General features: G+C 44.6%; 1 protein-coding gene across 3 annotated transcripts in view; it reads right to left on the bottom strand.

Annotated features, from left to right (window-relative positions):
- Positions 1-13,477, bottom strand: part of plxna1b (plexin A1b) — a 199,720-nt gene that overhangs the window by 84,820 nt on the left and 101,423 nt on the right. For all 3 annotated transcript variants that reach the window (XM_086198826.1, XM_086198827.1, XM_086198828.1), the window contains exons 5-8: positions 6,327-6,427; positions 3,712-3,835; positions 3,030-3,183; positions 1,976-2,075 (exon numbers count right to left, since the gene is read on the bottom strand). In XM_086198826.1, coding sequence (XP_086054952.1) covers positions 1,976-2,075; positions 3,030-3,183; positions 3,712-3,835; positions 6,327-6,427 — 479 coding nt within the window. The remainder of the gene's footprint in view (positions 1-1,975; positions 2,076-3,029; positions 3,184-3,711; positions 3,836-6,326; positions 6,428-13,477) is intronic.

The raw sequence follows: 13,477 nt of genomic DNA on the forward strand, positions 1-13,477 counted from the left end.
AGTAATCATGGCCGTGGGTGATTTTCTATTTCAATCTCAGCAACCCTTAAACTGAAACAGTGGGAATTCTAATTAGATTAATACCACTATGCAAATTTATGGCATTTTTGAAAAGGCAAGGGCCACAATATAATCAGTTTAGTAAATAAGTGAGGGGGGGGGGTGTGGAATGGGGGGGTGGGGTTGTTTGTGAGTGTGGATGTGTAAACTTGAGAAACATGATGGCACGATGTCAGGTGGAGTCAAGTTGCAGGACAAGAAGAGATTCATGACAGGGCAGAACACGATTTCTTTTTGCGTTTCTGCATATTTTCAGATGCCTCACAAGGTAAAAGCCAGCAGTATTCTGAGTCGGAGCCCATTAGAGAAGAACTGGGCTCTGTACAGAATGACCAGGCATTCTGGAAACAGAGCCTTGAATGTTGCCGTGTGGGCCTGAAGTCATTACACCAACAACATTACCAGTCTGATCTCATCAGACGCCACACACTGACGCCCGCAGGGCATCGCAGTTATGCAGGACCAGAGTGCCCGTTCCAAAATGGGATTCTTATCTCTGCATCTCTCTTTGCCATCAAAGTCGCTGCCGAAGATGCAACGTGCCATATCTGTAACTTCATTAGACGTGTCCATTACATCACTCAAAGGCTGTATTAGATCGTCCCTGGGAGCAGATTGAATCAGTTCATCTGGGTAATATCCTCAAATGGGCGACTCTTGTGTCTCCGTCACTTCTCATGCTGCTCTTATATTCAGTTTGAGCTCACTGCTATGGTAGGAGGGATGCCATCATCTTTAACGTCACATATCAGTACATCCATTGTGACTAAACGTGACATCTTGCTTCTTTTTTTTTAAAATGTTTTTCTACGTGAACATAGAGCATTTAGCACTCACGGTATCTGACACAAGCTGTACTTTCAATATTATGAGGTTAAAATGAGCTAACATAAGATGGGAGATGATTAACCGTGAGTTAAGACCACCACACCCTTAACCAGCTGAGCTAATCATCATTATGTGGCAGGGGGATTTGTGTCCGGGGGCAGGCAAACAGGGGAGCTGGGTTAAAGGTCACACTAACGGATTAGGTGTCCGAGACATTCAGCGCTTCAATGAGCTGTGAGCGACGGAGCAGAGAGAGGTGTGGCTGTGCATGCCCACGTGAGTGTGTTTGCAGACAATCCTCGAAGGAGACCCATCTAACATCCAGAAGGAAGCCACGATGGAGCCCTGTGGTACCCCAGGGGCCTCCAAGCCATCTGCTGCCCCAAGGCTAATACCCCAGCAGACGTTTTAGCCTCCCCTGGATCAGCCATGGATGGTAGGGAGGGAGGGGTATCACACAGGGGGTGGAGGAGTTATGAGGATTCTTTTACCCCAGCGGGGTGCATGGGGCTGACCTAGGGGCGTGGCTCTGGGGGGTGCGGGGAGTTGGAGATTTTCAGCTGAAGGTGGATCAGGAGGGGCAGTGAACTGCAATTGAGAGGAAAGCTGAGGGCATCTGGTGTGTGAAGCAGGCAAACCCATCAGAAATGGCACAGGGATCTCCTTCACTGCAATACAGTATTCGCCTTCGTCTTTCTTGTGCAAATGAGAAGAAGACAGCTCAAAAAAGCTAGTGCTGTTTTTTTAATCAAGTGGGGAGTTGTTGATAAATGAGGTTAGAGTCAGTGATTGGGAGGCAATATTGGAGACCATCATGTAATGAATTAATCATTGCAGTATTAGCAGTGTGTGTCATGGGTTTTGATAATAAGACTAGAATTACCATCTCATATCACAATCATTTCTTATTTGCGGCACATTCAATTTTTTTACTCCAACAGTAACATGAGACGCGAATTGAGGGTGGGGGGGGGGGGCGCGTCTGTATATATGCATGTGTGTCTGCTAACATGAGACAGCCCATGGAAACACTGGACCGAGAGCCTATGGAAAGCACTTTCATAAAAAAAGAATCATTGTAACTTACGAATGGTGGACACTGCAATTGTAGAAAACAAAATCCACACTCGCAAACTTCTTGCCCGTCTCCTTTGACTTCAGGTAGAGCTTCACCACCCGCTTGTCACCTGAAAGAGGAGATTAACTTGAATTAAATTAAATATATAGCAAAAGCGTCACTGTAATGATTCATTTTACGTATCGGGTGGATAGGAAATTCAACTTGATTTACTAATACAACACTTTCTAAACCGATTACACACACATACAAAAAGCAGTGTAGCTTAGCAACACACCACTCATGTCACAGGCACAGTAGGGTGGCATTAAAAATAGCCGTATTAATCAGTGTTTGGATGCCAGAGCTGATGAGGACTCATGATGGGGCGTAATGGGCACAGTTGAAGAACGACTGAGAAGAAAACTATCTGACATTTCTTCAAGGGCTTTGAAAGCTGATAGAGGACCAGTTATCTTTGTGGTGTGACAGAATTGGACATGAAACAGGTGCAAAATCTCTACAACTACATAATAATAATACAAAAAAAGAGGATGCAGGTATTTTTTCAAATATAAATAAGCCACACTGAAGTTTGGCTTTGAAAAGAAGTTAGAAGCGCAACCAGCGTCGTTTATATAGAAAACAGTAAGTAAAGTGAAACTGACAACAGTGCATAATGCATGATAATGGGAATACAAAAACATTGCTATTTTCAGTAGGGAAATGCAGACTTGTGTTTGGGGCTTTGAAACGGAATGGAGAAGTATTATTGGTGGTGACAAGGTGTTCTGAATATAGACTCACTGAGGAAATCATCTACAGTAGTAATTCAAATTTTGGTTCTATTCGATGCACAGCTTTCTCCAACTTACAGAAATCAGCCAGTCACGACATACAGCGGAATAAAAAGATAATAATAAAAGACAGAAATATAAAACGAAGTACACACAAAGCGCACATTACTGTATATTCTACTTGTTAGTAAAACCTCTCCCTTATCGCCACTCCGTCTGATCAAGGCGACCACGCAATGATCTCACTACTCTATGACTTCATCACCCTTTGCCCTTCCTGTCCCGACCTTTGTTTCGTGTTATCGGGATGACGTCCCGCACTGAGGGAGACAAGCAGAATATGTGTCCGCCTTGGATTTGTCCCTCTGTCTCCACGTAGTCCTCGAAAGAGCAGTTGACCCCCGCTGACAGATCAGGCACATTACGAGCCTGGAGGACCAGCTAGAGAGAGAGAGGGAGAGAGACAATCAGCACAAGATCAATGGAAGGACATGGCGTACATGGATTGTTATAAGATATGACATGAGGGTTAATGGTTGTTGAGGGGGAGGGATGGAGGGAAATGCGAATGGAGAGTGTGTATGTGTGATGGAACCAGAAATTAAAAAAAGAGGGTGAGAGCTGTGCGTGTGTGTTTGTGTGAGTGTGTGTGTGTGTGCGCGCGTGTGCGCTTCAGCCGTGGCTATTAGAGCAAGGTTAATGTGTACATGTTAATGTGCAGGAAGAAAGGGGAGTGACGTGTGATCAGTCAGTGTTACGTGGTTACACTGAGGTGCAAATGACACGTGCAGTAGCAGCTTTGCATGGTAAAAATGACAGGAAAGCCTAAATATAGTCACGGGGCTGAAGGTGGAGGTTTATGACTTATTCTTGATGTTAGAATGTATTCTAATAACAAGTAAGCATCAGTGCATTGACACTGTTCAGAGTGTACTATATTTACAAGCTAAAGTGTGTGGGAAGACATACCTGGACTTCAGACATGGTGACAGAAATGTTCTTGGGCTGAACAGTGAGCTCCACACACTGCCTCTGGTCAGAGGCAAACCTCTGGGGCTCTCCTGCTCGTTCACAACGGTCCTTTCGTGAGCAACTAAAAAAATCAGTCAGGAGAAGATAGATGGCAGAGATAGAGGAAGGATGGAGGTAAAGAGAGGAGAGAAGAGAGAGAGCAACTTATATAACAATCATATTAAGATGACAAACATGCGCAGCCATCTCCGTCACACAGAAATGGGAGCAATAATAGAAGACAAATAGGCTAATAGCTTCCCACCGCCATTACTGAAGGCCTTAACATCATTACCTTATTGGCCCTGACATTTGTGCACAAACCGCTGGGCTGTATGAACATCCTTCCCCCATCCTCTTAGTTTACAACCACACCCAATTCAAACTTCTCAGGAGATATACAGGCAATCATTAAAGTTTCCCTGAGCTGTAAAAATGATCCAATTCCTCCTTGCCACATATCAATGGGGTCAGCAATTTCTCCTCCGCTTCCTACAAACCAACTGATCGTGGAAAAAAAATCAGCATACAGCCCCGTATCGTCGCGGTTTTACTATTAGCTATTCATAATGCATTAGCTATCACTTCACCTTTACACTAACAACAACCAGTCCCAGTGGAGAGAGGAAAGTGCTGATGTGGCACTACGCGAGGTCTTAACAGTAAGAGGGGAGTTAGGAAAAAAATGCTAACTGCCTACCTCTGAACGCAACCCCCTTCCCCTCATTTAGTTAGCCTTCACTCATGTTCAGCAGGAAAAAGCTGTCGCAAACCTCTCCCCTGACAGTGTCGAACACACACACACACACACACACACACACACACACATGCGCGCGCGCACACACTGCAGGCATGAGTAGAGCTGCACAAAGGTGTGTACACATTTTCTCATTATTGGGCCTCCTTTTATTCTCCTCTAGCGTGTTGCTGTGTGTATTCATCTGAATGAAGTGTGCTCATTTGTCTAGAAACACCTGCATGTGTATGTGTGTGTGTGTGTGCGCGCGCACACATGTGTGTCCCCAGCTCAGTTCTACTGTTGATTGAAAGTACTGTGGCTCTTAATAAGATGTGGATAAAAGCACCAGAGGGCTGAAATGGGGCTTATAAATAATTTGCCTATTAATATTTGCCCATTTTGTCTGCGGGGGCCTTTGCCAGATTTGGCAACACTATCAGGAAGGAAATGAGCGAGCCGCATGCAAGACACAAGGTCAAAATGTGCCCAAATGGAGGGCTATCACCGGTTCAAGTCCATCATGATTTTGTAAGTAATTTCAAAGATGTGTTTGCCGAAATGGAGAAACCCAGGTGGTGTGTGTGTGTGTGTGTGTGTGTGTGTGTGTGTGTGTGTGTGTCTGGAGGAAAGACGAGCTGGTGATATGTCTTCTAACTTTAATTAACACACTGATAGATGGTATTATGCCAAATGCTCAAGGTGTTCCAAATGTGTTTTAACATCCTGTCACCTTTCAATAACAACGGTTACACTCTCCAGCGTGCGCACACACACATCCCCTCAAGCTAAAGGAAGGAAATTAAGAGATTCCATACGTTACATAAAGTCTACTAATTGGACTATCGTCGTTGTTCTACTCCACAAGAATCAAAGAAGAATTGATTTATTGACGGAGGAGAGTCTGCATCCGGAACAGTAGGTGGCAGTACACCATCTTACAGCTGGTTGCAATAGGACTTTCTCTCAGTTCAGAGTGTACAGAATGTCTTGAAAAACACATAGTCTGCATAAATCCACCCCACATCACATTATCTGTGTGTTCGTTTGACATTGAAGAGTTTGATTTCAGCAGAACTAACGTGTCAACACGTATTCTTAAAGTCCAGCATAATAATTCTACTTTTTCAAACATCGTGTTAATTGGCTGACACGAAAAATGTGTCACCGTTGAGAGGAATCTCGTTATTGCTTTGATTTCTTTTAGTTTTAATGTGATGGGTTATTAGGTGGTAAAAGCTTAAACGTTGTTACCATTGTTGAAGACTCAACGTGTGTCAGTCTGCCAGTGTTTCAAAGTAACTCTGAAATGAGGCATTTACAGGCAGCTGGTGAAACCTCTCATGTTTGGCCAGGATGAAAATGAACAGTTATCCTTTTATAAAGGTGGAGGAATTTTTCTCTGGCCAGATGACAGTACATTTGCAATTATGATTCAAGGCAGATTGACAAAAGGTTGTTTAGTTTTTCCAGGGACTTCTATGTAAGTTTGAAAAAAATCTATGTAACCAACACTTAAAATTTAAATGAACAATGTTAAAAGCAAATGCAAGCAGTTGATCTCTGTCAGCGGCTGTAATGCTGTGATTGCCTGTGTAGAGAGTAAAACTGCAACAGCACAGCGTAAATTAGCTGAAGCTCTGCACCGCCATCAGGGTCAGGAGAATACAGTCTAACTATTCAGGTGAGTGCCTCCACTCCAACTTTCACAAAGTGTGTAAACTGCTGACACACTACCTTCATCAGTAGCTCATATACTGTACAGGGAAATAGGCTGCATGTGAAAGGTAATAGGGTGAAGTGTGTTAATGTGTGCATGAGAGTGCGTGGTACTTACACATTGTGGAGGACACACCATCCACAGTGAGGGTCTCTGGAGCCCAAACACTCCCCACAAGTAGTGTATTGCTCGCAGCTCTCCACGGGAACCCTCACCACCTACAGACACATACACGAGGATGGAGGGAGGAAGGGGGAGAGGCAGAGAGCACAAAAGAGGGTGGAGAAAAGATAGAGAAGTAATTAGAATCCATGTATTCAAACTGGTAAGCTGGATGGAGATGAGCAACTGACAACTTTCATTTCAAACTGCTCTTTAAGAGTGTGTGTGTGCGTGTGTGTGTGTGTGTGTGCGCATATGTATATTCCCATGGGATAAATACGGCGGAGAGAGGTGTGTGTGTGTGTCCTTGCACATGTGTGTGTTCTGGTGAGGGATTCTGGTCCAGTGGTGTGTGACAGCCTCCAGTGAAGCGTACACAGGTGAAGCCTTGCAATGCATGCTGGGACCCATGACAGGTGGCCATGGCAGCAGTGTTGTGATTGACAGGTGACCTCAAAAACCAATGGGAGGCAGAAGAGCAGAAGGACAGACCCCAGCGTGTGTGTGTGTGTGTGTGTGTGTGTGTGTGTGTGTGTGTGTGTGTGTATAAACACATATAAGAGAGAAAGACTGCTGGGTCTGTGTGACAAGACTCAGTGTGTGTGTGAGTGCGCACACGTGTGTGTGTGTGTGTGTGTCAGTCATTCACAGCCACGCCGGTGGTACGAGCCTGGTGATAGGCTGCAGATGTTGCCTGAGAAACAAGATCAAGCGCTCAAGTTAGCTCTCCACTCCAGTTTAAGGCGATAACAGATGGTTCACAACATGTCCCCAGTGGATCTGAAAGTGTGTGTATTTCAAGATACCCACAAGAGACTGAGTGTGTTTAAGTGTGTGACAGACAGATTGCTAGCATATGTGCTAGATTGCTAGTATGCAACAAAGTAGGCAGGTGTGTTTCTGCTGATAGCGCCACATTAAACTTTTCTTCACTGACAGGCCCTGAGCTGTTGAGTAGCGTGACCCCTGCTCTATGATGTGTGTGTGCATGTGTGTGTCAGCACATGTATCAAGTTGCCACTGTAGGCTAGCTTTAAATCATACAGCAGCAGAAAGCGGGCCCGCTGATCAGTAAGTAACAGTGTTTAACAACTTTACCCCTGGGTAACGCTATTATAGCGAGGGGCGGAGGGGTGGAGATGTATGGAGGGATAAGAGAAAAGAAAACATATGGCAGAGAGACAGCAGAGGCCCGTGTTAGCAGATAAAGCTGGTTAGCTGCAGGACGGGAACTATGAAGACACAGTATCGCAGCAATGAAATATTAAACTTGGGGCCCGAGATTCCCCAGTGAGCCTTAAATTCAACCCAGGACGTGAGGAAGATGGGGCATGATGAGAGGTTTGGAAGGAACAATGTAGCCCAGGTGGAGACCAGACTCCTTTTTCCCCTCTATATAGTTGTTTACCTGCCCTGATTTTTTCAGCAGGATTGATTTTTCCCCGAGCATCTCATTCATTGATTCTAAAGACTGAAAAACTCTGTTTACCCTCCACTAAAGTCATTACAGACTTCACTACAGTAGCTTCCATGCTGGCTAGCTGCCCAGAGAGAAAGATGAAATGATGCAAACGGTGGGAACCGGAGAGGAAAGGAGGGGGAGGGGGTCTAATGGAAGGGCTGGATGGATGGATGGATGAATGAATGAATGAATGGAGGGAAAGAGAGGTGTAATGGCAGACACACAGGGTGAAACGGCGAGGACGTTGTGCTGAGTAGATGGGATATGGTGGCAGACGGCTGCAACCTGTGTCATTGTCGCTACGAGTCTAGATCTCATTTGAAAGGAGAGCTGAAAGAAGGACGGAACAAGGGATTGGTGTGTCCCAGAAAATAAAAAAGGATGACATGGGGGGGGGGTGAATAAGCAGACAGATGGATGAGGATGTGATTGGACACCTTGGGAGGAGAAAGAAAAACTCATCACAGGCTGTCTTTCATAGAGTTTATGATTTAACAAAGGGGAAAATGGAGGGAAGCAGCAAGAATGGGATGTTCCACATATCACGGTAGATGCCATCCCATTCTCCACTCTCTTCTCCATAAATCATTATGACTGTGATTAAGGACAATGGTCCACATAAATCATACTAACACTACGGCTCCTTGGTGGGTTAGCACAACCTTATCACTGCCCTGTGTAATGATAGATATAGCCTATTGTTCACTATTGCTCCTGCACTACCAGTGGTGGAGACGCTGTGGGCTCTTTTCAGTGGGAGCAGCAGAAAACTGTTGATGTGGTTGGGGGCTGTTATGGTTCTTTTCCCCAGTGGGGATATGAAATGCTTTACTGAAGCCAGGAATGTACTTGTACGACTGTGTGCGGACGCAAAACATGTGTGTCTGCTGCTAATATGGTGGCTGCCTACCCACAGACACACATACCCACTCTGCCTCAGTTTTTCTGTCTCACTCGATGGCTCTTTTAATGAAAGCCAATTCCCGACAGCGTGCCACATTACTCCTTTAAATTACCTTATAAACCAAGCCTGCCAGCTCCTCTCTCTTGCCATCTCCTTATTTACAATGGCATCCACCACTGTAACTCAATTCTGCTTCCTCGCTCTCTCTTCCCGTTGTCAACCCTCCACTTTAACCATATCGCCATGCCATGACATCTCCTTTCTGCTATAAACTTTCCACCTTTCCTCTCCAATCTGTTGTAACAGCGCGCTATCACCTGCCTTTAAAAGTCCAGCTAACAGGCTTTGCGACGGTCAACCCCACCCCCCCACCCAAAACCCAGAGGACCTGTAAAGCTTTCAGTGCAGCTTTTCATTGGTTGTTAAATCTAAACACATAAAAGGATCGGCTTCTTTTTTTAAAACACTCAAACACAGTGAGAGTCTATAGTAGAGGACAAGAGGCGGAGGTGTAGTAGAGAAGAGAGCCTCTTCTCTGGGTTACGCTGTCTGGGAGCCAAGAGGAAGAAGAAGTCCGTTATTCTCTTCAGTTATTTTTAGATTCCTGCTTCAGACTCAGCATCATAAATTAGTAATGCCTGTGCCTCCCTACAACAACTACCACTGTTGCTTAAGATTTAAATGGCTCCAGGGCTGTCAACAAATATTCTACATTTGAATAGATAATTAAAAAAAGGGAGAAAAAAAATCAACTGTGAAAATTAATAAACATCTGACTGGGGAAAAAAAAAAAAAAAGCAGTACTACTGCAACTGTCTAAATCACCAGTTCTGGCTGCAGAGCAAAAGTCACAAAAACGTCATTTTCATGCAAACTAAATGTAGATCAAACTGAAGAAACAATGCTCGGGAGAGAACGATGGCACAGAATGAGAGTACTCTGGTAGAGGGAACCACGGAGCGAGAGACAGATCAACAGTCCTTAAGTGGACAGATCAGTTGTAAAAATAACAGTATATCTGTTAACACCTAAAACCAAACATTGTGAGTCCCCTTGATGTGTTTTCAGAAGATTCAAACAACATTTCAGAACAATCTTGCCAAGCCTCAACAACTCTAGTTCAGAAGTTCAGGAACATTCAGTAGAAAAATTTAAATTCCATATAATTGGAGAAAAAAAAAAAAGAAAAAAAATGTTGCATTCACGGATGCCAGAAGGAAATTGCAGCTCTTTTATTGCTCCTCTCCTCCAGTGCGTCCTTTACTGTGCGGTTTGAGAAAGCAGTGTTTAAGAAGAGAAGTGGAGACAAGGTCCCTTCTAATCAAACATTCTCATATGTGACACATCCTCCTTTCTACTGATTTAAGGATGAGAAATCAGACATCAAGTGGGGCACCTGCAACCATCCCAGCAACTTTTCTCCGTCTTCTCTGCTCTCTAAACTGACAGCTGTGATGGCGACACTATTTCATGAACTGTCAATCACCTTCCATCTTATAATATCATCTGTGCTGGCAGTGAACAGTCATGTGCAGTTAAAAAGCAACAACAACAAAAACAACTTCTTAAAGTAACCTGATCACATTCTGCTTCCCAGTACAACCAGTTTGATCTGCTGCTTGTGAGCAGCTCCCACTGGAACAGTTGTGGTTAAGGGCCTTCTGTAGGGGCAATGAAGGCAGGACCAACAGTGCTTCATCACTTTCTCCACCCACATTTTTCCTGCCAGTTGACTGAACCAGCGAGCAGTCCAACACCCCTACACCATCATGCCCACTCTCAAACACAAACCCTCCTTTCTACACCCCCAGCAGGAGTTAGGAATATTGCTGTTGTCTTAAAATGAACGTCGACTGGTGGGACAGAATGTTCCACTGCAGCAGAGGCCTGGATAAAGTGACACTAGACCAGCTCATTCTAGGCATCAGTGCTGTTGTGTTTAGGCTGCTACGGCATGAATTCCCTCACCACTGTTGTCTGACTGTGTAAACGAGCAGAGACTCGGAACAGTGCTGCAGAATCTCTGAGTGAAAGTGGCTAGAGGTGTCACTTCAGCTTTGTGACCATGATAGAACAACAATGACCCCCGTTAGGAGGGAGGAGCGACGGTGGTCACAACACAGAAGAAGGAATACACACGCTTCCACCTTTAGTGTTCAGGTTCATTTCCAGTGCTTCTCAGGAGAGGAGCTCCAGAAGCCTCTTTTGCTTTGTTGATGTGGCTCAACATGTTTCCGCATCATTACTAAGCTGTGACTCTATTCACGCAATGCATGCATGTATCATGCCATCAACAGAGTGCTACCCTGCCCTCCACAGATTTCCAAGCCGTCCTTTAACCACACTGAGGAAACATGGCTCTCAGTGGGGTGTCCACGTAAGTGTGCATGCTCTTGCAGTGCTGGAACACCTGCTCAGGGAGGCCAGTGGGTTGTATCAAAGGCTGAACGTGTGTGCATTGACCGGATTGTAAGGGTGTTAGGAGATCAATGGCAGGCCAGGAGCTCGATGTGTTGACTGATAAGCAGCAAGGCAAACAAGACTAGCAGAGGAAGACGGGTAAAGAGAGGAAGGGTGGAATTGTGAGAAACAGTAATCACGTCAATGACTTCAACAAAAAAATCATCAGCTGTCACATTCGATTGGCTGCATGACGACCAAATTCTAAATCAGTGTTACACTGCAGCTGCACGGCTGTTCCTGACAGACCGGGCTACAGTGATCAACTCGGATTGTTCACTGCAGAGCCGTTTTAGTCAATTTGGCCTTTATGTGTCACGGGGGAAGAAAAACCATGCCTACTATGATGGCTATAATCTCTTTTTTTCTCTCTCTCCAAACTCCACCAGAATTTTTTTTTTCAGCCCACTGCCCTTGCCTGTTTCTCTCTCTTTATCTCTCTCTCGCCCGTGTTTCGTCTACTTTTTTTGTCCCGCTCTGTTCAGCCTCTTTCATTTATCTTTTTATCCTCTTTCTCCTGCGCTTGGCTCAATTATTCATCTCCTCTACTGTTTTTCCTCCTCTGAAATACTCATTTGATCTCTTCTTCTATGCTACATACTGGAGAAAATAAGAGGAAGATCAAACAGCTCATTTGTCATTAGAGTCTGCACATATCCTACATTCAAGGCCAATAAACATGACAACTTAAACTCCTTTCAACCTCAGAAACAGCAAAGAGACAACACAGGGTGCCTACAATAACTTGGTGTTGAAGCTCACTAAGTGGTTTCACAATGTCTGTTTGTCTATGTGTGTGTGTGTGTGTGTGTGTGTGTGTGTGTGTGCGCGCATGTGTGTAAGTGCCTTCAAAATATCACGGATGTGCTTCCAAGTGAAATATTGGTGAAACACTTGTGAAGTGTTCAAGCCATGGACATGAAAATGCCTCGACAAGCCAAAAAAAATCAGGTTTTCCAGCAGAAAGGTTGTAAGAGTAGAAAATAGCTTGGTCACATTATAAGTCAGAGAAAGTTGTTGCTAGTTTAGGTGCTATTTTCTCTCTCTTTAATGAGCACGTGGGCAGCCCAGATATGGTAAAGAAATGGCCTTAACTTATTGATCCCTCATTTCATTCCAGACTGCAGCAGTGCTGAACTCAAGTTTCACACAAGCTTAGGAAAATATAAGTTGTGTGGACAAAACCACAATGCTTGGTCAATAAAAGAGCTTAGCTACTGAAAAGCTACAATTCTACCAAAAGGAAAGCAATGTAATTAAGCTAGTGTTGCCACTACTGCTCAGCAATTTTCAGCATCCATGCTGCTGCTTCAACAGCTATGACATCACTGCTAATATCAACCATCAGACACAGTCTTAAGCCTGGTTTATGCTTCTGCGTCTACGCGGACCCTACGCAGTAGCCTGACGTGCACCTCCAAAAAATCCTGACTAAGATTTCGACACGTCGTGACGTGAACGTCAAGGACTGTGATTGGTCTGCTCAGAGAAGGTTGCCGAATGCATGAAGAGGTGGAAGAACCTCTGCGACAAATATGTGCGTCTCCGGAAGAAAATGGCCACAAGAAGTCATTTTTGTCGTGTTCAAAGTTTACAGTTTGATTCATGAAAGCAAACAGTCGTTCAAAGAAAAGCACTGGACTTTCTGTTGTAAATAGTTTTGTTTTGGAATCCAACAAGAGCCCCCGAAACCATACAAAGACACAGCCCCACCCCTAGCGGCTTAGCGGTGAATTGCAGAGCAACGCGTTCCCTTGACGCAGAACTTCAAATGCTCAATGACAGCGTAGACCCTACACCATCACCGTGACACAGAAGCATAAACCAGGCTTTACACTTGCTTTTTTCACACATTGTTTAACCATCTAAAGTCTCCATAAGCAAAGAAATGCCAGGGAACGTTGTTATATTTTGGCAAATCCTGAGCTTATTCTTCCTGTCAGTATCAAGTACTCAACATCAATGGTAAAAACAGTGGAAAATGTGGTGCAAATACACTTTTCCCTGAGTGAGTTACAGCCATGCACGTTTACTTTAGTCCCCGATGTTTCTACAGGACTGAAACTGTATACATTTTGGAGCTGCCACCTCTACACCTGACACATACCAGGTCTGTCCACAGCGTCTAAGTCAGGGGTGTCAAACTGGTCCAGTAAGGGTCGTGTGGCTTCAGGTTTTCATTCCAACTCAGCAAAAGCAACACCTGATCCAACCAATGAGCTGTGTGAACACAGCTTAGTTGATTTAAGTAGAATCAAGTGTTGCTTTTGCTGGGTTGGA

Source organism: Aulostomus chinensis, chromosome 3 (assembly GCF_037954235.1).
Source record: "Aulostomus chinensis isolate RoL2024-O1b breed Wild chromosome 3, RoL_Achi_v1.0, whole genome shotgun sequence".
In the NCBI taxonomy this organism is placed as follows: domain Eukaryota; kingdom Metazoa; phylum Chordata; class Actinopteri; order Syngnathiformes; family Aulostomidae; genus Aulostomus; species Aulostomus chinensis.